This window comes from Peromyscus eremicus, chromosome 15 (genome assembly GCF_949786415.1).
Source record: "Peromyscus eremicus chromosome 15, PerEre_H2_v1, whole genome shotgun sequence".
NCBI lineage: Eukaryota > Metazoa > Chordata > Mammalia > Rodentia > Cricetidae > Peromyscus > Peromyscus eremicus.
Genome location: NC_081431.1, coordinates 2223939 through 2248069, shown reverse-complemented (window position 1 = coordinate 2248069; position 24131 = coordinate 2223939). Strand labels below are relative to the sequence as shown.

Genomic DNA, 24131 nt, shown 5'->3' with positions numbered 1-24131 from the left:
GACGCATTAAGGTTTGAATCCCAGAGCATTAATCGAAGTTAGAATCGAAGCCAGAGACAATATAAATGTGGCTAGAAGCCAGAAGCATGGCTTCGGGAAACTTAAGTCTGAGAGAAATGGGGTGTAGCACTGGTATCTTGACAGCGTTAATGACTCCCCCTACCACATTGTTTTTAGGCTCTCCCTCAAGTGTTGGAACCTGAACTGTGGTTCAGGGAAGGGAACCGTGGCTAGCTAAGGAGGCCATGCTTCATGTAACTTCTTCCAGAACTCATGTCAACACCACGCCCTCAGCTGCTGGTGGCGGCTGCTCAGCAGACCCTGGGCACAGGAAAGAGAAAGGGCCCACCTAGAGCTGTCTGTCTTCACCTAGCCGGAGAGGTGCTGGCTGTGGCCCGCGGGCTGAAGCCAGCAGTTCTCTATGATTGCAACTCTGCTGGAGTATTGGCGCTCCAGAGCTATCTGGAGGCGCTGCAGGGCCTGGGCTTCCTGACGCCGGGACTTCACATTCTTGAGATTGGAGAGAATAACCTCATTGTCAGTCCTGAGCATGCCTGTCAGCATTTGGAGCAGGTACTGCTGGGTACCACAGCTTTAGTGGATGTTTCCTGCTCACAGCCCCATCCTTCTGTCTGTTCATTGGACCAGCTCCAGGATTTGAAATCTCTCATCGCTGAGATCATCACACATTTTCAAGGACTGCAGAAGGATGTGTCTCTGGGAGTCTCCTACAGCAAGCTGCATTCCTCAGATTGGAATCTCTGCACTGTATTTGGGATACTCCTGGGCTATCCTGTCTCTTACACATTTCACCTGAACCATGGAGGTGGCAACTGCTTGGCTATGACCCCCTTGCGGGTGTTCACTGTTCAGATTTCATGGCTGCCTGGTCAACCTCCAATTCTGCTCTACTCCTTTAGTGTTCCCGAGAGTTTGTTCCCAGCCCTGAGGGACTTTCTAAGCACCTGGGAGAAGGAGCTCAGAACCCGATTTAGGACTCAGGGTGACTTTGGTGCCCTCAGCATCTCCTCTGAGATAGTCACACTGCCTGCTGTGGCCCTCTGACCTAGCTCTGCCGGTTGAGAAGGTATCAGTGAATGCTCACCTCTGGGTGGAAGATGTCAGTTAGCATCCTCCGAAGTGTTCAGTCACTCGGCCACGTGTGTGAATGGGGATAGCTGTTGGCCGTGGTATGTTTTCCGTTTCTATATTAGGAGTTCACACGTACTTAGCAGAGGTGTCTGTTTGTTAGTCATTGAATAAGAAACAGAAGAAAAGAGTGGGAAAAGGAGCTATGTGGAGACTAAGCAATGTACCCTTGGATGGTGGCATGGCCTGCCCTAAGTGGATATTCCCTCGGGGAAAGGAGGAGGACTGGGTACTTGGAATGTTTATGTAGTTCTAACTGAATTAGGATATGAGACTGTGATGTTTAAGTGTCGTACTTGTGCTGGGTTTTTCAGGAATAGACAGTTCTGAAGAATAGTCTTGTGAGATAAAGTTTATTTACAGTGTGATGAGAAAAATTAAAACTAGGAATCTGGATTTTCTTGGAGAACCCAAGTTGTAAGGTATCAAAACTCAAGTTTTTCATGGAGTTGTTTGCTTCTGAACTTTACCCCAGACAGATGCCAGAAGTTACTCAGATCGCCAGGCTGTCTTTGTTTGCCAGGAACACTGCCAGTGCCGTAGCAATCACCACCATCAGCACTGGGAGCCATTGGCCACATTGCCGCTGTGTGGAAGGAGGTGGAGACAGGAGAGAGCATCTGTGAGTTAGCTGGAGGAAATATGGGCGAGAATAGTCCTTTGGTGTTCTAACCCATTAGAAAACCTCACATCGGTGGCAAAAAAGACTTTTTCTGTGTCTCCCTATGTTCTGTCACTTCCCTTGAGATAAAACCACTTTACTAGTGGCCTAGAGATGCATATCCAATAGGGGACAGATATTTAAAGGCTGATATGAATAGATATAAAGATATAAAATAATTCAGCAAAATAATACTCTCTGTGTGCCTCAGTGCTTTTTAAGTCTTCCTCTTGTCATTTTGTTCACAATAAATCAAAAGAGAACGCTTTCATACTTGAGCCAACACAGGTTAAGTATCATTTTTCTGAAATGCTTGGGATTAGGAGTGTTTCAAAAAAAAAAATTGGCATTTTGTAATATTTGTATAGACTTCACCAGTTGAGCAGACCTAATAGAAAGGCATCCTAAATCCCACATCCCAAATGCGACAAAATCATCTGCAGCCTTTGAGCATCATGCTTGTGCATGAACAGTATGTTTTGGATCTAGAACATGTCAGGTTTTCAGAGTGCGCCCCATCTAGTGTCTTACAGACTCAAGAGATGCATGAAAATTGGGCAGATCCTAGACAGCGGTTCTTTCCCATTTATTCATAAGATTTATATTATTTCATATTGCTATTGTTGGCACAATGTAAATCAGGTGGAACAGGACAGAATGACCAGATGTTGGTGTGGACTGATATAGACCGGGCATTAAAAAGGAAAAATGCCCCAATGTCATAGAGGGCTATAGAGAGGAATGGGCCCCCTTACTTGGGGCAGCAGCTCCTGGCTGTGGCTCAGGGCTTCTTGACAGTGCTGTAACTTTCAAAGACAGGAGAGGTACTTGTCACTGAGGATGTCTAACTCTGAATGCAGCTCTCTGCACTGGGGATGACAGAACAGTGTCACCAATTCAGTTTGGGACATGGCTCTGGAAGAGGACTGGCCTGAGTACTATACTCCTTCACCTGTTTTGAGTGAACCATTCTTCCCATTCTTCTCAGAGGTTTTAATCTTCCTCCCATTACATAGTTTATCTGGAAAATGTTGAGTTATATGATTGGTTATGCTGCATATATTACATTTTACACATGGCAATGCTTAATTTTTTTTACATTATTTGTTGTGTGTGTATGTATGTATGTACATATGCATGTATGTATGTATATATGTATGCTAATATCACAGTGCATGTGTGGGAGTCAGAAGACAACCCTGGGAGTTACTTCTGGTCTTCTACCATGTGGGTCCCAGGGATTGAATTTAGGTCATCAGGCTTGACAGCAGGTACCTTTACCTGCTGAGCCAGCTTACTGGCCCCAATACATGCAAATGCTTTTATACATCTTTGTGAAAGTGCTACAGCACCATAGACTTAAAAGTAGTTGGAGGACAAGCCTCTCTTTCTTGGGGGCTAGTTTCTCTGTACACTACCAAGGGAAGTATATTCCTAGGAAAGTGTTTGCTACTTAAAAGATACGATGTAAGATAAAAGCACTGCCGTACATAGTATGTGATGGAATTTAAGAAGGGAATGTGTTTGCCAACTGTTTTTATCTTCTGGTTGACTTCCTAATAGGCTACCAATATAACCTTGTAGGGGTTGTTATAAATTAGGAAGGAGGAAGATTGCAAGTCTCTCTAAGAGCAAAGACATTTTGTGGAGGAAAATGAACACCTATGGGCATTCAGTCACAATTTAGGCTTGGGAGTTCCTGTTTCCCAGTTGCCTCCCAGAAGGTTTTCCTGCTTCTGCCAGTCTAGATCAGCGGTTCTCAACCTTCCTAATCCTTTAATACAGTGCCTCATTTGTGGTGACCCCCAACCATAACATTTTATTGCTACTCCAAAACTGTATTTTTGCTACTGTTATGAATCATAATGTAAATATCTGATATGCTACCCCAAACAGGTTGTGACCCACAGTTTGGGAACCACGAACCTAGATGAACTCTCACAATCTGGATGAACCCTCACAGTCTGGATGAGCACTCATAGTCTAGATGAGCACTCATAGTCTAGATGAGCACTCAGTCTGGATGAGCACTCATAATCTGGATGAGCACTCACAGTCTGAATGAGCACTCACAATCTGGATGAGCACTCACAGTCTAGATGAGCATCCAGTCTGGATGTGCACTCACAGTCTGGATGAGCACTCAATGTGGATGCACACTCACATTCTGGATGAGCCCTTACACTCTGAAGTCACTTCCTCACCTCCTTTTCCTTGGCCTGGAGCTGAGTTGACTCCTTTTGTAGCTGGTCTCTGAGCTCCCAGTCTTTCTCCTCTCCTGTACTCTCCGGTTTTGCTTCAGCAAGGGAGCGCTTTGGATTCCACACAGGTAAAGCCTGATCTAAAAAAGCAGCCAGAGTCTCAGTGACAGTCTTGTTTGTGAGAGCTGACCCTGTCACTGAGAACCTTAGGGTTTTGAGAATAGGGAGATGGCAGGTTTGTCCTTGTCTTCACTGAATGGAGTAGAACATTCTACATTAAAAAACTCTGATGTGCTGGGCATAGTGATGCACACCTTAATTCTAGCACTTGGGAGGAAGAGGCAGGTGGATCTGTGAGTTCCAGGACAGCCACTCTGGTACACCCTGTGGCCTAGATGCACAGCTGGGCTTGGGCTCCTTGAAGCAAGGTTGACATCTTATTTTTCTTTGAATTTGTCTTAATCTGTTAGTTTTAGTGAGTGCTTACTAATTGAAATTGTTTCATTATTGGCATGAAGTATCTAGTTTCTCATGTAGGTTTGCCAATGCTTCTGTATAATTCTGTGTCCTTTGCACCCTTTTCACCTTTGTGCCCTGAAAATGGAAGTCATTCTAGACCCCCTCTTAATATTTTAAAGCTGGGTTTTCAGCCACCTTGTAGTCAGTTTTGGAGAAAAGAGCACTGGACTAGAGTCAAGTTCTGGGTTATTGTTTTAGTTAAGTCCTTAATTTATATGATCAGAGACCTTTATTTTCTTGTCTGTGCTATGTGGGCACAATCATTTCTACATTCTCCTGTATTACACCCAATAGTTGTGAGAATATAACAACAGACTAGGTATTGTGGATAGCTGAGGAGCCACCGGGGCCTCTGTGTGGTTGATGAGAGGACTCTGGTGTGCTGTGTGGTTGGGCTGAGAAGCTGGATGTGATTTGTAAAGTCAACTGTGTAAAAACTGACATGAAATTCTGAGTTCAAAATCAATTTATTGAAATGTTCAACATAGACAATGTTTTCAGAGAAAGTAGAAACCCTTTCCCACAGTTTATGTACCTCTCAGAGTAGAAGGCTGACTAAAGTGTCCAGGTCAATGAGAGTTTCTCAGAACATTTCCCTACCTCCCTGACTTCACAGACTCTCAGCAGTGGGTAGGACCCCAAGAAGCCATGTAGTCCATTCCCAGACTCTAGGCAGACAAAGGAAGAGCGACATTAGTGGGAATAAATTTGCTGACCTTTCTTTAAGAGTTTCTCCTGTTCGTGATGGTGTAAGGACTGTTTCTGAAGCAGATCTGTTGGGAGACAAAAGGAAATTGTCTGTGCTAGCAGACCTACTGTAAAGACTCATTGCAGATGTTACCATTTGTCAGGGACTGAATATTGTTCCTCAGAATTTTTATGATGAAGTTCTTACTCCTGTAATGTGACCTTCCTTGGAGATGGAGTCTTTGAAAAGGCAATTGAGTAAAAATACGGCCATTAACATGGGCCCTAGTCTGGATAACTGGTATTCTTATAAGAAAGGGGATCCTTAGACCCACATGTGCTCCAGGGAAAGTGATGTGAAGACACATAAGACAGCCGCCTGCAAAGCTAAAGAGAAGCCTGGAGCAGGCCCTCACCTCAGAAGGTGCCAACCCTCTGGACAGCCTTATAGTCCTGTGAAACAGCTCATTTTTGTCCAAGTCACTTAATGTGGTCCTTCATTAGAAATATGCCAGCCGGGCGGTGGTGGCGCATGCCTTTAATCCCAGCACTCGGGAGGCAGAGGCAGGCGGATCTCTGTGAGTTCGAGGCCAGCCTGGGCTACCAAGTGAGTTCCAGGAAAGGCGCAATGCTACACAGAGAAACCCTGTCTCGAAAAACAAAAAAAAAACAAAAAAAAAAAACAAAACAAAAAAACCAAAAAAAAACAAAAACAAAAACAAAAAAAACCCCAAATATGCCATCCTTATATCAGCTCTTACCATGTCTGTGAGTCTGCTTAATTGTTACTTTAGAAGGAACATGTTCTCAGGTGACCTTCTATACAACAATACTAATTTGACCTTTAATCTGCTGCTTTTTCTCTATAGTAGTTATTGTGTCTTAACATACATTGATTTCTTTTTCATGGAACCCCACCCATGGACTTGCTTAGAATGGCAGTTTCTTAAACTATTACCTTTTGCTTATTGTGTACCCCAGTGCATATGTTCAGGATGCCTGCTCTTATATAGGGGTTTGATGAATGCTCATTTTCTGAACCACCTCTAGTGAAAAGATCTGAGTGACATGTTCATGTGAATACATAGAATGTGTAAGAAAACAACCATCTTAGAAAGCTTAACATTTCTTAGAATGGATAGTTCTGGGCCTGGGGCAATGGGTGAACAAGAGTTCTTGCTGTACACACATGAGGACCTGATTTAACTAGTCAGCATCCACGTAAAAAAACTGGGCAACACTACCAATCCCTGTTACCCTAATGCTATCAGGTCCAGGGGCAGAGATCACTGGGGCTTGTTGGCTAGCCTAGCTGGAAACAGAGATATACCCTTTCTCAAGGGACTAAGGCAGAGAGTGAGAGAGGAGATACTCAACACCCGTCAGCCCCCTTGTGCGTGTTTCATGGGCACCCATACACACTACACATATGTACACCACACATATACACCACACATGCACACACACTACAATACACATGACAACCCTCCCCACATACCATACATGCACACGTTACACATACACATCACACACACAGCTGCAGATTCTTGTAGAAATGTAAATGGTTGTCATTGACGAGGAAAACAGAGAGGAAACACAAGAACAGATGTTAATATACAACTTAGGAAAGAAACAAACCACATAACTTGTGAAGAGCTATGCAAATGACCCTGTTTTTGCAGGAAGTGGGCCCAAGAGTGCGCCAAAACAGGACACACCAGAGCCTGGAGCCCAGCCTTCCTTCGAATGCCTTTTGTGGGCAGGCCTGCCGGAAGCCACCTGTGCAGGTTGAGGACCGAAAAGGACACTTACTCTGCAGCTGCTGTACTCTGCTCACCAGGACCTGTCTCTCCTCCTCTGACCTCTTTAGCTGATCTGAAAGTGAAAGAATGGATGCAGACTGAAATAGAAGCGCAGGAGGTTGGGACCGAGAGACGCGTTCTGTCCTCTCTGTGGCCTCTGAAGCGTCAAGTGTCTTTCAGTTCTGAAGAGGAAGGCCACCATCTGCACACAAACATCACAGTGCTATGTACACACACTCGTGGGTCCCTTCAGCCCACACCAGCACTGCTGGGAAACCTTCATTCTGCCAGTGTTTGTGCTAACCTTTCCCTTTCAAATTAGGAATATGGCCTCGGCATATGACTAGTTTGGGAGCAGCTGTGGTCTGGCCCACAGGCATGGGCTGGAGAAGAGAGCGTGCAAAGTCCTAGTGAAGCACAAGTGATGTTCGTTTAGGGGAATGAAGGTAGAGCCCTGCCTTTCCCTCACAGAAAGATGCAATCATAAGGCCAAGCAGAAATGAAGACCAGAGCTTCTCCCCGCAGCTTCCCCTCTCTGAACTCATACAGCTGTGGTTTTCATGATCCTGTGACCCCCAAGAAGTACCTTGTAGGTCCTGGGTGTCAGAGCTCTGCTGCTCTCTGTCCCCTTGCAGGCGCTTGATCTTGGCCTGCAGTTCCTGGTGCTCATTTTCTAAATGTCGCAGGGCCTGGTTCATCTGTGAGTCTCTGCTGTTTGCTCCCTGAGAGGAAAAGGAGGTCAGTGTAGGTGGAGACAGAGCGGGTGCCATGGAACAGAAAACAGTACAACTCTAGAGAGGGGGATTCAGGGAAATGGAAACTTTCCTCCACTTCCCTTTGTTTTCTATCCTACATGTTTCTAAAGTGCATTTGACTTGATATTTATAGGGGAGAATGTCCTGATGCCTTGACAGATCTCCACATCAAGGCATACCAAGTCAGAACTTTTCTAGATATTTCTCTTTGTCTTTACTTTTAGCATGATCAGTTGTTGAGGGAGAGGCGTAGTTAGGAATATTTTCACAGAATTATGGTTTATAAACCTTACAACACTTTCCTAAGAATTGCCTTATATATGATTGGAAGAAGACCGCAAAGGTTGCCATGTGGATGCCGTGTGCTGTGTGGCCAGTGAGATTTGTGCCTTTAAAAGTCTCATACCTTCTCTCATCAACTATGTTTTTCCTGATTCCTGTTTGGGGGAATTTATAAAGATCCACTTTGGGGGGCAGATCCTCAAAGTTCCAAACTAAGTCAGTGAAACCTATGTGTTACTGAAGATTTTGGGGAGCCCCACCTAAGGTGCCATATGTTATTGAGGAAATTGGGGCTTCCTCTCTGAGTTCTTAGATTTGTTAATAAAAAAAAATTAAAGAACACATCAAGGAAACTTCTCTTTCTTTTTTTTTTTTTTTTTTTTTTTTTGGTTTTTCAAGACAGGGTTTCTCTGTGTAGCTTTGCGCCTTTTCCTGGAACTCACTTGGTAGCCCAGGCTGGCCTCGAACTCACAGAGATCCGCCTGGCTCTGCCTCCCAAGTGCTGGGATTAAAGGCGTGCGCCACCACCGCCCGGCGAAACTTCTCTTTCAATAGATGGAGCCCACTACAGAAAACCACAGCCAATCAAAATGCTTCTTGTGGAGCCCAGTCTCAATAAATGTACAAAACAACTCCAGCACCTAAGGAACATTGCAGGAGAGGGGCAGAAATACTGTAAGAGCCAGAGGATCAGGGGGTTTGCCGTGAGAGGGGGCAGAAAGATCGTAAGAGCGAGAGGATCGGGGTTTGCTATGAGAGTCTGTCTCCTAGTAACATCAGAAATGACATCCATGAAGTTTCACCAGCATGACTGCTCGAATGTGAACAGGGAAGACACCAATAGACATGCCACACTGGATGAGGAAAAGCCCAGGAGGCTTCAACCCTACACAAAGAACTACAGGCACCTGAGGAAAGCCTGGAGCAGGAGAGGTGGTTTCCCCCAGTGTCAAATGGTCAGCCCTGAAAACATACATACAAGTAGTATATGGACTCAACAGTTTATATTTAGGAATATATATGCATATACATATATGCATGTAATAATAACTGATGAAAAAGAGGCCATGAATTTGAAGGAGAATATATGGGCGGATTCGGAGGGAGGAAAAGGAAGGGAGAAATGTAATTAAAATCTCAAGAATAAAAAAAAACTGAAGAAACATTGTTACCATTAAAAAAAAGAACAGATTCTGAAGAAAGCTTTTGCTTGGCTAAAAAAGAAAAACCAAAACACCCCAAACAATAACAATGATGACAAAAACAGAGTGGGCATACTGTAATCTCAGCGTGCATAGAGGACAAAGGTGGAGAAGAGGAAAAGAAAGCCATGCCTTTTGAGTTAGGGGTGCAGGTTTGGCAAACAGCCATATGGCAAAGGGGATGGAGAGAGAATAACTTGAGAGAAAAAGAGTAAGAAAGCCCAGAGTGTTCTGGAAGCATGCCTTGGCTTTGGCAAGTATTAGAAAGAAAGAAGAGATGAAAGTTGCACTTTTCTGAGAAATTCAGAAAAATGGGCAGACTTAGCCCAGCAGCGTGGCTACGGCTCCGTAAGTGAGCACACCAGGGGCAGGCTTTCTGGGAAGGGAAAGTGCACTATCTTATTAAAGGGATAATTACTCTTCTTTTGCATGGGTTAAGGTGACTCTGCCTTCCAGAGGGGTGGTTCATTAGCCAAATGATTGACAAGCCCTAGTGGATTAACTCTTAAGTTTTAGGTGGCTTGGAATGTTAGGTCTCCACCTGGAGGCAACACATGCAAAGTAATCGCTAACCTGTATCAAGTGCTCATATGTACCAGAAACTATGTGTGGCTATCCATATTTAATACATGCGACAATACTGTGATATAAAGATTATTACCCATATTTTGTTGATGAGGAAACAAGCTTATGGAGGTTAGATTTTCTAAAGTGACAGATTGAAAGTGTAGAACTTTGGAGTATGCCAAGGGTTTACTGTAATTTGTTAAGAAGCACACTGGCAGGATGTGTTAGCACATGTAAATAAATTAGTAACATTTATTGTGTGTAAAACAGTGGGCAGTTGTGCTCTGTGTACTCTGCTGGGATGGTGTTTGAATAGTGTGCAATTAGTAGGCTGATCAACCCAATGACTATTCCAACCCAGGCATTTGCACTTGGTTAATGTTTTTCCAGTGGGTACTTAGTTCATTTGCATAAGCACTGCAGGCATTATTTCTAAGTATAGAATCATAATTCAGAGGCAAATAGTGAGTCTAGTACTAAGTGGGCAGTACTGAGTCTAGTACTAGGTAGGTGAAGACTTGAAAGCTCCTTGTTGCATGTTGGGCCTTTGGGGCCCAACCCTGGAGCACCTTTTCTCACCAGACCCTTTCTCCCACTTCTTGCCTCCCTGCCCTCCCATGCCCAGGGCCTACTACCTGTAGTTTGGACTGAAGCACATGCAGTTGGCTCTCCAGCTCCCTGTGCTGGTCCCCTAGGGTCCTCCAGTCCTCCTTGAGAGCCTCGTACTGACTCTTCCACTCTTCACACTTCTGCTCTGCCAAAGCCAGGGACAGCTGAGAGAGACCAGAGGAGAGAAGTTTCCCAAGGAGCAGGAGCTTAGAGAAAGGGAGCACACCGTACTCTACATTTGTTTATATTGCAGTTTAAAATACAGGGTGGATTTGAGGAGTGTGCTCTCTGGAGTGTGTAGTTGCCCGCCTTCCCTGCTCTGGGGACTGTCCCCAGGGTCCCAGCCCCCAGGACTGCACAGCATCTCCACCTGTGCATTCTGCAGTTGCCGCTCTGCGCTCATTTTCTCCTCCAGCACTTTCTGGAGCGACTCCTTAGCCTTCTGTTCGTAACTGCTCCTCTGGTCTTCCATCTCCAGGAGTGCCTTCTTCATCCCCCAGGGAGTGTATTTCTGTAAACCAGGAGCAAGTCAGCAAATACACGTTGAAGTCCTGCCTACCCAGCAGCTGGGACACACACGTGAGAAGAATGTGGGTCTTGTCCCCAGGGCAGAGATACCAGTCTGGTAGGCCTTTTCTTCAGGCTGGAGCTGAGCAGAGGAGTCTCTCAGGCTATCTGAGAGGTACCTGCCATTGGCAGGGTACTTCTGCCACAGCCTCCTCTATCCCTTTAGCTGGCTAGCCCTCTGCTGAGCTCCAGGTGGAGAACATGAACCAGTTCTGTTAACTCTCCACTAACTCCTCTATCCCTGGCTGTGGTGGCTTTGCTAAGCACTGACGTATTGGCATTCATGAGACTGGGACCCATGTTTTTGGAATTTTCATTAATGCGAGCCTCCCACCTCCCCACCCTCACCCCACCACTTCCACTGCTCTGCTCTGTGGATGAATCTCCCTTACTCCACTTGAAACAATTTCCAAACGGGGAACACAGAGCTGCCCGAATGAAATCCCAGGAATCTGAGGACTTAGTGCTCTAGAAGTAGTACATTTGCATTGAATGTTCCCTGGTTTTGTTTGTTTGTTTGTTTGTTTGTTTTGTCAAAAGAGGGTTTCTCTGTGGTACAGCTCTGGCTGTCCTGGAACTTGCTCTGTAGACCAGCCTGGCCTTGAACTCAGAGATCCTCCTGCTTCTGCCTCTCGAGTGCTGGGATTAAAGGTGTGCACCACCACTGCCCGACAAGGTGTTTCCCCTGGTTTTAGGAAAATACCTCAAACCAGATAAAATATGTTTGCAGATCCACCAAATCGTCAGCCGCCCTTGTGTTTCACCTTTCGGCTTTGTGACTTGGGGGGAGGCAGGAAGCTTTCTAGACCCGTCTGGCTGAGTCCAGAGAATGAAGATGAAGGAATGGCTCATGAGGAGTCAGTTTTGTTTCACTTTGGGATTGTCTGAAATTTTGTATTTGTGTCTGAAAGGGTGCTCTGCTTTTTGGAATTTTCATTAAAAATCAAACCAAAGAGTGACTGGTTGAAGTCCAACATGGTGGTGTCCTAGTTATTGCACTTAACAATAGTAGTCACCGACCAGCTTCATTTCCAATAGAAAATCAGCAGGGTACCTGGGCATAGTTGCTCATGTCTGTAACACCAGCACTGGAGGTTGGTGGGAGGGTCACAAGTTCAAGGCCAGCTTAATAATGAGACCTTTCTCAAACAACACATTAAAGACTTGTATTCTGGCTTGTAAGCTGGTCTCTACAAGTTTGGTTGGCATATTTTAGCTAATAAGATCCTAACATAGCAGCTCACATGGAAAAACAAACAAATATGTAGACAAGGAAACCTATAGACAATATAAACTATTCCCTGCTGTGTATGAACGTACTGATCTCTCTAGCTCTAAATGAGAGAAGCCCACCTTATCCCTGCTTATCTACATTTTCTTTAATGTTTTTAAAGAAACACCTTGTGTGTGTGTGTGTGTGTGTGTGTGTGTGTGTGTGTGTGTGTATGTGTGTGTACTTGCCACAGAGGGTGTGTAGAGGTCAGAAGACAGCTTGTGATGGGGTACAGTTCTCTCCTCCTATGTGGATTCCAGGGATTGAACTCAGATTGCCAGGCTTGGTGGCAAGTGCCCTTAGAGCCATGAAGCCATCTTGCTGGCCCTGCTCTCCCACTTTCATATTCAGTATCTCTCTACCTGTCATTGGAATTGATTTTTTTTGTAACCTGAAATTAGGCCAAATCAAGAGATTACTGAAGCTGAACATCAATAAGGAAAGCCAGGGTTCACTTTCTTACAAACTCTTACGCTTCTTGCTTCCTCTAAGTTGTTGCTAAAAACAACTTGTTCCTGAGATGAAAATCATTTTTGCAGTTTCCTGTCATGTCCTCTTCACCTGCCCCCGGGTTGGGTCTGTGGAGACCGGTTGTGTGGTGCAAACCTTTACCAAGGAAGGGCCTTTCCCTACAGCTCCCTAGGAGCCAACAACATGTTTAGTGCTGGGATTCCTTCCCAGGGTACAAAGAAGGAACAGTGGAGATAGTGACGTGGCAAATTAGGGACCAGAGTGAACACAGACGAGTGAGGAGTGTGGCAGTCTCCAGTTGGTAGCATTTCTAGAAGGCAGGACTAAGATTCAGACATGCTCATTTTATTGAAATTAATGTGCTTACCTGCATGCAGGTGTAGAGCTGGTTTTCTAGGGACCTTAGTTTGCCCTTCAGTTTGTCTTCATTGAGCTGCCCCTAAGGTAAACAGGGTGAGATAGTAAACTAAGGCCAGAAAATACACAAAGAGACTACATCTTCTCCAGCCCAGTTACACACAGCCAAAGCTTCTGGGGCTCCATGGGGCTGAACCCTTTCAGGTACAGTGGCTTAGGAGCTCTGAGGGGAAATTGGTCTCTCTCTCTCCCCATCCAGACTGGCCCCTCTTTGTACTTTGATAGAGTTTCTCTTTCAAATGGCCCAGGCGGCAGAGAAGGCCACTGACAGGACAGGGAGGTTCCTGAGCTGTCATTTCTCTCGCGGCCCCCCCCCCCCCCCCCCCCCCCGCCCCCGCTGCTCTCCCTGCCCCCGTTGCTCCTGGGGAGAATCTGTATTTGCTACAATTCCTTGTTATGGGCTGAACGAACTGTGTCTGCCCTTCCGGCTTGAATGCGGTGGTGAGCTGCAGTGCCCTGATGGAACCATATTTGGAGGTAGGCCTTCAAAGAAGTGAAAATGCAGTCCAGTGAGTCCTAGTCTAGTTTCCCAGAAGGCCCGGACATGCTGAGGGAGACCACCTGAAGACAAGATGGACATCTGCAACCCAGGAGGGACACGAGGGGAGACTGACACCACTGGTACCTCGGTCTCAGGCCAGGCAGGACAGTGGGGCAGAGGTCTTTAGTGGCAGCCCTGGCATCTCATACCCCTCATATGATTAGTTCCTGGAACCCTTCAGATACGCAAGTTCCTTATATAAATGTGTAGCACTTACTGATGGCCTATGTACATCTTCCTATATGCTTAGAATCATCTCTGGCTCACTCACAGTACACTGGAAATACCGTGTAAGTGACATCTATAATGTATTACTTGGACTAATTACAAGAAAGACAAGAAAAACAGGATTTTTTTCTTTCAATTATTCTTGATCCAATGTTGGTTGAATCTGAGGCTGTGGAGCCTGTGGCTGTGGAGGACTCTGACTGTCCTAGTATGTGTCCTTCCCTGCCTAGCAGAGCTCAAGTGAGAAATGGACCTAGAGATACTAAGCAGAGTAGGAGTGGGCGCAGGGAGAGAGAAAGAGGGCTTCTGGGAAAGTCCCAAAGGTGTTCAAAAGCTGGGTCAATCTAAGGTCTGGTCTGTCTGCTGTGTCGTCCTGTGCCCCCTTCCCCACAGCATGCCCCAGGTCTTGTGGTGCGTGATGGCACTTGAAGACATTCCTTGATCTAGAACCAAGCAGAGAAGGGTGGGTAGAGGTGCAGTTCTGGTTTTCAGGTTGTGTGTGTGTGTGTGTGTGTGTGTGTGTGTGTGTGTGTGTTTGTGTGTTTTCCCCCAGCATTTCCTGTACTTCGTTGCTCCTCCTACCTGAAGACATCCCCTTTGCCAGCCTTGAGTTTTACCTCAGGTGTATCTGTCTGGGACAGTGGGGGTGCCATTAATAAGAGCATGTTTCTCAGAGATAGGGCCATGAGCCTGTAAGTGGTTTTCATATTTTTTCTCTGACTTCTCCACCCGAGTTCTGTGAGACTTGGGGGACCTTTCTCCAGGCTTGGATGCTGTGGCCCCTGTCATAAAACGGACCAACAGTTATGGCAGTTCGTGGCTCTAAAGACTAGGGCCAGAAGAGGGCCTCTGGGGTGAGAGTCAGCGTGCCTGGGGAAGGCAGGAAGTGGTATCACAGAGCTCCCATTTTGATCTTATTTGTCTAATTCTTCTAACTGTGGGGATCAGGGGGAGAACCCACCCTTTCTGCTTCCTGTGTTACTCAGCTGGGCCTTGCAAAAGCAAAAACCTGTGCCAAAAACAATTTTTTAAAGTGCCTCCTGCTATTAATGTTTTTCTCAGTCGCATGTGGGAAAGCGTAGAGAGTAAGGGATTTGGCATTTACAGTAACCACAGGGCTTGGGACAAAGGAAAGAGAAGGACAAAGGATTCCACTGTTCAGGCCCAGGCATAACTGGTAGAGCAGGCGCATTCCCCAAAGGGGCTGTTCATTGTCAGTCTGCAGGCGCTGAACTCAGCTGGCCCCACCTTGCCTCTCTCTGTGCTGGTCTTCCAACAGAGTGCAAGCACTTTCCTTTGCCCAGACTCTTTGGGGCAAAAGCCAGCCACTCCCACCAAGTTTAAAGATTGCCTCCTTACAGTCTGGAAGGAATACAGGCTCCAGACAGTATCTTTGAAATGTCTTCTGGGTAGCTCCCTATTCTGTAGTATCACTTTCATTCAATATTTTTCTCTTCCAAGTGTTTATGCATTTCAGCACAACCCCAGATTATTTTTCCATTTATGTTGCAATACAAGATGATTCATGGTAGCCCCTTCAAGTAGGGATGGGGCTGCCACCCAAGTCTAGAGCATGAACAAAATCTCTGTCCCATAGCTCTGCCTTCCCAGACTCCCTAAGGCGAGCAGGAAAGTTGAAGCCAAGTTGCTGCAAATGGAGCACACCGTCCCCCTCCCCCGCCCCTGCCCCGTCTCCCTTCGCTGCCACCAGTGGTAGAGTTTTGAGAAGCTCTATAGGCTGCTTTGGACCTTATCCCAGGAGCCCAGAGCACCTCAGACAGGCCACCCCTGGTGGAGAAAGGCTGTCGGGAGGCCGCACACACCTGGTGCTGGTCTGAGGCCTTCTGATCCTGTTGCTGCTTGGTCCCCTGCCTCAGATCTGTTTCCAGAAACACCACACCTCACCACAGAAGCCCCATCCCAGGGCTCATCTCTGCTCTAACAGAGTTTGCATAGGGCGCAAAGCCAGTCCCCACTGGGCTGTCATCTCAAGTTCTCAGTTCCGCTTTGCAGATCTTAAAGCCCCAGCGATCCACTCAGGCTTCCTCTGTTGGCAGAGCTCCCTTTGTTCTACTGGTCAGACCCAGCTCTGGGAGTGTCGTGGAGGGCACTGACTCTGGGGTTCTAGTGGAGATCTTGCCATGAACATCTCTACAGGAGAAGCTGGAGACTCATACGTGGAACCAAATGGAAGGGACAAAGTGGACACTTGGCTGAGGTCTGAGTCCCAGTTCTGTCCTTATTTCATTCAGTTATTTTCTCAAAATCACCAAATGGGGCCACTGTTTCACTGATACTGAGGCTTTCTTGGGGAGGGATGGATTTGAAATGTTTTGTTTTGGGAGAAGCAAGGACTCTCAACTGAACTGTTAGTGATGACTTTTCTTAAATACAGGAAGCTGGGAGCTTGGGGTGGGAGGAAGAAGAGGAGGGTGGATGTGAGACCTGGGAAGGGTAGGACGGTGGGAGAGAGGAAGTGACAGCCAGAGGAACCTCAGCTCTCTGTCTGGAGCCTGAGCTAAAATAACACCCCCCTCCCAAGTTTATCGAAGAAATGATTTAAAACAAAACAAACACCAGGGTCTCAACATGTAGCCCAGGCTGGCCTGAAGTTTGGAATCCTCCTACCTCAGACTCCTGAGTGCTGCATAAATAGCTCTTAATGTGTCTGCCTCATTCCCACTAAGCACAGCTGACCTAGGCTCCTCTAGGCTTCTGTAGGGTCCCACTCCTCATTCAGAGTCGGGCCTTTGCTTAGAGAAACCATGCACACAGACCTTTCGGTTCAGTTTTGTAGTGACCAAGCTGCTCTAAAGACAGGCAGGCATTTCAGAGTGCAGGACTTGAACTCTGCTTAACTTCTGCCCCTTTCCCCTGTAACTGTGTTTCTCAGCCTGGGGCGGCATGCAATCCCATGGGTCCTCCAATGCAAGATGTCTGCTGTGACACACATGCATACACACATACAAATATGTGAGTGTGTTTGTGTGACTTTTCCTTCAAAAAGGAGTCTACACATTAAATCCGAAACATACCTTGACAGAGAAGGCTCAAGTCTCTTATTCTGAAAGTGTGAGAGAGGTCTTTCTTTGACGCTGTTCAGATAGGATCCCTTCCTGTCCATCACATTGGGCTATATCCAATGCTTTGCCGCACCTAGGCCCACAAACACCCTAACTCCTTAAACACTTTTCTTCATCAAGCTACTTCTGAACTGGTGAGCTTCAGCTCATCCTTTAGGACCCAGCTGAAACGGCCTCTTTCCACAGAGCCTTCCTTCCTCCACCTCAGGCAGAACCGTCCTCTCTCTGTGCCAGGCTGCACACATACTTGCAGCCTCGTCTCACTGGGGTTGTCTGTTCTGTCTCTCCCTTGCTGGACTGTGAGTTTTTCAGAGCAAGGACTCTGTTGCTCCGTGTTCCTGAACCCCCAGCATAGAGTGAACGAATGGGTGAGATGATCGCAATTTAGCTCAGTACTGGAAACTACCTGGCATGCCCTCTGTGGGCTCAGGCCCCTGCTCTGCCAGTGGCAATGACTTGGCAAGCTGAGGCCTTACCAGAGAGACTCCTGAACCCAGGTTCAGTGGCTGATGTAAGGAGGATGGGTTTGCAGGGTGGGAGTGCTGGTCTTTCGTGTCTCTGCAAACTTCTTGGAGTGTTCCACCCCCACTCTCCCTCCCCACTGCTTCACTTCTTTAAGCATAAACCTTCCTACGGTGAGGTGCATGGAGGCCTGTGAGGCTGCCTGTTCTGGCTCAACACACCTTCTGCTTTAGGCTTTGGTGGCACCAACCTGCTTATCATCGGCTGAACACATGAGGTCCTAGGGACTCTTTCAAGGGATCTGCAAGGCCTTTCCCTTTCCAGCACATGTCTCCGTGACACTGACAGATTTCAAATGCTTCAACTAAAAGAGTGATCACAAGAGGCTGAATTTAGAAGCACATAGAGTTTAGCTGTCTTTTGTTTAGATATTGAAAATGTACAGCCATGCAAGAAGCACTGCCTCCTTCTGATCATATAGCCCAAGGTCATGGGCAGAGCAAATACCGCTACACATGCTGCTTCTCTATTTTTCCTTTTGAAAACAAAGATTTTCATTAAAATACATAACTTAAGTTAGCACATGGTGCTTGACTATTGTGATTTCTCAATTAATATTTCTAAATTTCTGTTTTAATTTTTAACATGGTAAATTCTAATATGGTATGCACCAGAAGTTCTTCGGAATTTTTAGTTAAAAATTAGTATAAAGATGGGTTGCCCCATCCAGACTTAATAGGAAAGGAGGTGCCTAGTCTTTCTGCAACTTGATATGCCGTGGCTGGCTGACATACATGGGGAGACCTGCTGTTTTCTGAAGAGGAAGGAGGAGGAGTGGATGGGGGAATGGAGAGGGGAGGTTGTGTGTGTGTGTGTGGGGGGGACTGAGAGGAGAGGAGGAAAAATGTGATTGATCTAGGGAAAAGTTAATTAACTGAAAATTAATAAAAAGAATCCTGAGATAAAAAAGAGTTAGAGAGCCACTGTCCCAAACCAAGCCATGCTCTGGCTCTTGCCAATTCTGTATTCTTGCTTGACAATTGTCCTTGTGTCCTCGTTTGCCTCAGTGCTTTGTAACTGTCCACAGGCCCAGCTCCTTTCTCTGGGTTGTTTGTTCTCTCCTGTAGCCTGCTCCACCCTGGAAGCATTTCTTTTATTTCTCATGTCTGTATTATTTTGGCATGTGACTTGTTTATAAAACTATGAGCTCTCTAAAAAGCAGGAGCCTGAGCTAGGTATGGCAGTGCATGCCTTTAATTTCAGCACTTGGGAGGCAGGTGCATCTCTGTGAGTTCAAGGCCAGCCTCATCTACATAGAGTTCTAAGCTATCCAGGGAGTCATAGTGAGATGGTGTTGAAAAAAAAATGCAGGTGTCTGCCTAAAGAACAAATTTGCAGTGCTCTGTAGCAGGAGCATGGCCTTTGGCTATCTAGAGAATGAACAGACCAACATTGGAGACCTGGACCTTGCTAAGTAGTTATGTGATGATGGGCAAGGCCTTGGCCCATTATGGCAAACAGAAAATCAGACTAGGTCACCCATGAAGTCCTCTCTCGGCTGAGTATTGTTCAGGCTGGCTTGTGTGAGTCTTGATATGGATCTGTGATGATTGAGTTTGATTGCCTGATGGCATTTAGAGTCATATTGAAGACGAACCCCTGGGTATGTCTGCAAGGGAGCTTCTAGATTGCAGAGGTGGTTAGACCCACCTGGTATAGAGGCAGTGTTATTCCACCAGCTGGAGTTTCCAGTGGGGGAAAAGAAATTGGGAAGGGAAGCCAGCTGAACACTAGCCTTTCTCACTTGGCTTCTTGTCTGTGCATGCAATGTGACCAGTTGCCTCACAGTCCTGCAGCCGTGAACCCCCACCATGATGGACTCTACCCTGGAACCATGAACAAGATAAGCCCTTTCTTAAAAGTTGCTTTTGTCAGGTATTTTGGGGCAGCAATAAAAAAGTGACTAATACAGAATCCTGTGTGAACGTCATTGCCTTGACAATTCTCAGTAACAACACTGGGCTGGGCCTTCCTTTCTTCTTTCCCATGGTTCAAAAGCAGGCCTTCTGTCTACTTTCAGTTCTGGGCCTTCCCCAGGGATACACTTACTGTGACCCTTTGGCCTCTGCATCCGAGCACCTCTACCTTTGCCTCTTCCCAGTGGGACAGCCCTTCCCTTGCTGGATGGTATGCCAGGGGAAGAGAGGTGGGCATGCATAGAAATCTGCATACCTTGTCTGAAGATTTTACTCTTACCTTCCAAGAGCTGTCAGAGGCCCGGGTCAGAGCAGGCAGCAGGTCCTGGAGAATCACCATTTTCTGTTTGAGGATCAGCTCCCTTTGTAGGGCTTCCTAGAAGGAAAAATGTAAAGGGAAGGATTAACCTGGAGGAAGAGTGGGTGAAGATGTGTGCAGGCGTCACTGTGCTACTTACTTTGAGGTACTCGGAGAGCTGGATGATGTCCTAGAGAGAAGAAAGAGATTCAGGAGGACTGAAGCAGAGAACCAGAGAGCCCTAGCTGGCTTGCATGTAGCAGATCTCTTTTGCCTTGGGTCTGGCAGGATCCTCCTAGGCCCACATCTATGCTCAGGACCATCTGGCTGTCCTGGAAGAAGGTGTCCCTCCACCCCAACCTGAGTTCATCATGGAATCCTAGAATGCTAGAGCTTAGGCTCCATCTGGCCCAAACCCCTCCAAACGAGGGTCCTCTTACCTTGTCTAGGACTGCAACTCCACAGCTGGGAAGAGAAGGAAAACATGACAATGGGCCCCAAATGAAACCTGCGAGCAGGCAGGATGTCAGCTGCAGCTGGCATCCCTGCGGAAGAGCAGTGGGGTGGGGAGGGGCTTCCTCCTCCTCAGCTGAGGTGGGCAGGATTCTCAGTGGGTCCATTTGGAGGAGAGGAATAAATGAGACATGAAGCGTTGGGGTCAGGAACACGAAGGAACTCACTTGGTTTGCTGACTGGCGTCATTTTTTACTGTTGGCTGTGCCTCTTCTGCCTTTGTCTGAGTACCTGAGAAGTAGGTAGGTGATTCAGCATTCAGGGGAGGAGGGAGAACGAGGAGGGGATGGGAGAGCTGGGATGCCATCTCAGGTCAGGGCTGCGCGCTCACCCCGGTGCTGTCTGAGTGGCTTCTTGCTGGCAGAGTCCTGTGGTGGAAAGGCTGTCCCGTGTGAGGAATGGAGGCCATCCAAATCTCTCTGGATGCTTGAGGAGGAATGATGCAGGCTTGGGGAAACTGCAGAGCTTGTCCCTGTTACCTGGAAAGCAGATGAAGGTTGCTGAACGCCACTCTGAAGGGCCTCTTACGTTTCCCAGACAGAGGCTGTGGCTGCAGCTCAGTGCTAGCGGGCTTGCTGGGCACATACAAGGCCCTGGGTTCCACCCTCAGCACTGGGAAAACAAGCCAAAGTAAAACAAAGCAAAGCAAACTGTTAATCACATCTGTGTGGACTGAGTGGTTTTCCTGAAACTCCAGTGTTGAAATTCTAACGGTGTTAAGAGACGGAGCCTTTGGGAAATCCTTATGTCTGAACATGGCTGCCTTGTGAATGAGGTTCGTGCCCTACCAGAAGAGCCGTGCAAGAGCTCGCCTCTCTGCCTGCTTTCTGCCATGTGTGGACACAGGGAAGAGTCTCCTCATCAGATTCCAGACTCACTGGAGCCTTGGGCTTGGACTTCAGCTTCAAAAATGACAAGAAACACCCTTCTGCTGTTCAAGCTACTCTCCGCGTGGTGAGTTGTCACAGCAGCAAGTGATATTTCCTTCCTAGAAAACCAAACCGCCCAAGGGTTCCCAGCTGTGAGCTGACCTCTGCGCTTGCTCTTCCCTGTCCTGGACAGAGGGAATGTCTCTCCACAGCCCAGACAAGGGACTGGTCTTCCCTCCTTCTTTGCTCTCAGCCACTCAGCCATGTCCAAGAATGAATGAGTGACGGGTGTCAGATCTGGCCGTTTCTAGGCCTCTGGCTCCTGCCTGTGAGGAAGGGCCCAGAGGGACTGCCTGCCTCTCCCTAGAGCCACAGAACCACTGAGCTTTTGTGTTGAAAGAGGACAGAGTAGGGACCTGTTGGTACAATGGGGTAGTGGTAGTCACAAGTTTCTCTGCTCTTTTTATGTTTTCTTCTACAAATAAAAAAGTCTATGTTGGTGACCCGGTACTCAAAGGCTAAGAAATATCTGTAGGATTCCATCACGGGCTGACGTGATAACCATGACACGCAGTTACTTCACTGTCTTTTCTGTTTCCATCTCGGTATCTCTGCCCCTCTGCAGGCCTTTCAGACGCCTCGTTACCATGTAAACAGGCAGTTGGTTCTTTTGAAGTTTTGTTCCAGGATGGTTGTTCTAGGCACAGGCACACACACACACACACACACACACACACACACACACACACACACTATACATGTTGGGACACGAAGAACATTGGCTTGTGTTCCTGGCATATTAAAAGCATTTAGTCAGTTTCTAGCGAATGATGGATAGCTGCAGAAGATGTCACAGAGCTGGGGATGTGACTCAGTGGCGGGATGCTTGCCCACTGTGCATAAGGCCCTCGACATTGAGAGAACAAAAAGAAGTAGAATCTGCGAATTATGGTGCACCTGTAATCCCAGCACTCAGGAAGGGGAGACAGGAGGATCATGAGTTTGAAGCCATCTTGAATTACATGGCAAGGCCCTATCTCAGAAAAAAAAAAAAAAGATCTTATACTAGTTATTGGCTTGGAATTGTTTGTACAATTATTTCCTTTCTCCTAATAGGTAGGTGTAGGACCACCCCCCTCCCTTCACTTCAAAAGAAGTTGAACAAAGACACAACAAAATCCCCGAAAGAGCAATGGGTAATGGAAACTTGATTGCATGGTTGAGGAAGGGACTTACAAAAATCACTTGTTAATGACCTTCAGCCTTTGTACTTCCCAGACCCCCCACCCCTGGGCCTGCAGCAGTGTTTTCTCGGACATATCCCACCTGCTGTTCAGGGAAGGAGGTCTTGTAGTCACCAGGCAAGGACTCCTTGAGGACAGTCACCTGGCCTGTCCCTCCATCTATCTTGCTGGAGGGCCCTTGCTCCCTGGACTGGCCTTTCTTCTCCTCTTCCAGGTTTCTCCTTCTGAAGAACTGGAGCTGCCGAGCTCTCTGAAGCCGCTCCCTGTGCTGGGTCCTCAGCAGCTTCCCTGGCTGGCGGCAAGTGGTCTCATTGCGGCGGCAGCGGCGGCTTTCTCGGGTCTCCTGACGTCGTTCACACTTGGCCTCATAGCTCTCGGCCCACCGAGCCAAGCCAGGGGAGGACTTGGGGTCTGAGCTGATCATGGTGACCTCCCGAGCACCTGTTGTGCTTGGCTTCCAGTTCCTTGAACAGCTGCTTGGATCTGCCAGATGCCAAGAGGGAGGAGTCAGAAGATGGGCTGAAAACTGACAATCTATCTCCCTGGGTCAGGGCAGAAATAGCACAGGGCTCCATCCATGTGTGTTGAGAACCCAGAGCCAGGACTCCCGGGCTCAATCCTGCATGAACTGATGGAATCCAGCAAGGCCAGGTTTCTGCCATTCTCTAGCACTAATCCCTAAAGTGGGCAGGTCTCTCTGGAGCCCCTTCTTCCTTGCTGCCTCTAAGTGAGGGAATACAAGGAACAAATTATAATCGTCATGAGCTTACAGCTGTTTGAGTGGCTTGTAGAACTGAGGACACTCCAGCCCACTTTATCTTCTAGTCTAAAATGAAAGATGTCATCTTTACTGCTCTCTTGCCCACATTCTTACTAAAATAGCTAAGTGGCACTTCTTGAGACCTAGAGGGTTAGCCACAAGCCCTTAGGAAGTGATCAGGTTCGTGACTGGCACCCTCTGCTCCATTCCTAGCTCTCAGCAGTCATCTTGTGGCTCTGGACTGGCATGGCTTGGGGAAACCTGCCCTGATTCCTTCATCACCACATCCTGACCTTTCTCTCTGTCATCTACTGTGTATCTAGGGCTAGGCTCTGACTTTAGTTGCTGATCAAGTCAGTCTATTGGCTGAGGACCTTCAAAACACTTAGTGTTGGTCCATTTCAGAGAACCTGGCTCAGTGACTCAGAGAGGAGGGCTCTACCTTTTTAGGACAGCCTCCCTGCCAGGCTCAGTCTGTTTCCAAAGCTGCCATCTAAACTAGCAAGCATGCAGAGTACTTGCAACAGGAGTCTTACAAAGAAAGCCCTAAGAAACCCGTAATGCAAAGTCCCCAAGGAACTTTGGGGACTGTCTTCAGGACAGGCTTGGTGTCCCACTAGGTGGCCTTACCTACCATCCATATATACCCAAATTCTTATCTTCACCTACCTGTTGTGGGTTTGGCTAGTCTCATTTTGGTCTCTGGCAGCTTGGTGAAGTCAGGGCTGGACTCAGATGGGCTACATCCTAGCACCAGAAATTGTGCCCTGCCTCCTCTGCCCTCTGGAGTCAGACTGGGGTGATGAGGAAGGTCCTCCTCACAGCTGCTGTCTCTTCTCTATTACCCACTCATCCTACTGCCCAGGAATTCAGTTCCTGGGTGGTCAGAGGAAGTGTCCCAGCCTCACTGACTAGCAGGCACTGGCCAGCTCTGACCCCCAAGGCTTGTTTATAGGCGGCACAGACTCTGCAGGCAGAAGCCCTGTGCGTCTTTG

At 47.2% G+C, this 24131-nt stretch overlaps 2 protein-coding genes across 2 annotated transcripts; one reads left to right on the top strand and one right to left on the bottom strand.

Moving 5' to 3' along the window:
- Nucleotides 1–60: 60 nt before the first annotated feature.
- C15H1orf74 (chromosome 15 C1orf74 homolog) lies at nucleotides 61–3137 on the top strand. The gene has a single exon (XM_059280619.1). It carries the CDS (start codon nucleotides 274–276, stop codon nucleotides 1063–1065), a length of 792 nt encoding a protein of 263 aa, XP_059136602.1. The 5' UTR covers nucleotides 61–273; the 3' UTR covers nucleotides 1066–3137.
- On the bottom strand, nucleotides 1432–22849 carry Traf3ip3 (TRAF3 interacting protein 3). The gene is made up of 14 exons (XM_059280620.1): nucleotides 22459–22849; nucleotides 20595–20742; nucleotides 20431–20494; nucleotides 20191–20215; nucleotides 19911–19940; nucleotides 19733–19828; nucleotides 13113–13184; nucleotides 10805–10945; nucleotides 10461–10598; nucleotides 7606–7741; nucleotides 7030–7092; nucleotides 5247–5303; nucleotides 4015–4151; nucleotides 1432–1735 (listed from the first exon to the last, which is right to left on the bottom strand). Exons 1-14 carry the CDS (start codon nucleotides 22798–22800, stop codon nucleotides 1643–1645), a joined length of 1542 nt encoding a protein of 513 aa, XP_059136603.1. The 5' UTR covers nucleotides 22801–22849; the 3' UTR covers nucleotides 1432–1642.
- Between the last annotated feature and the right edge of the window lie 1282 nt (nucleotides 22850–24131).

Coding starts and splice junctions, on each gene's coding strand:
- C15H1orf74 (XM_059280619.1), top strand. CDS start 274: ATGTCAACACCACGCCCTCAGCTGCTGGTGGCGGCTGCTCAGCAGACC.
- Traf3ip3 (XM_059280620.1), bottom strand. CDS start 22,800: ATGATCAGCTCAGACCCCAAGTCCTCCCCTGGCTTGGCTCGGTGGGCC. Junction 20,495..20,594: donor GCCACTCAGACAGCACCGGG/GTGAGCGCGCAG, acceptor CCTACTTCTCAG/GTACTCAGACAAAGGCAGAA. Junction 7,093..7,605: donor TGACACCCAGGACCTACAAG/GTACTTCTTGGG, acceptor TTTCACTTTCAG/ATCAGCTAAAGAGGTCAGAG.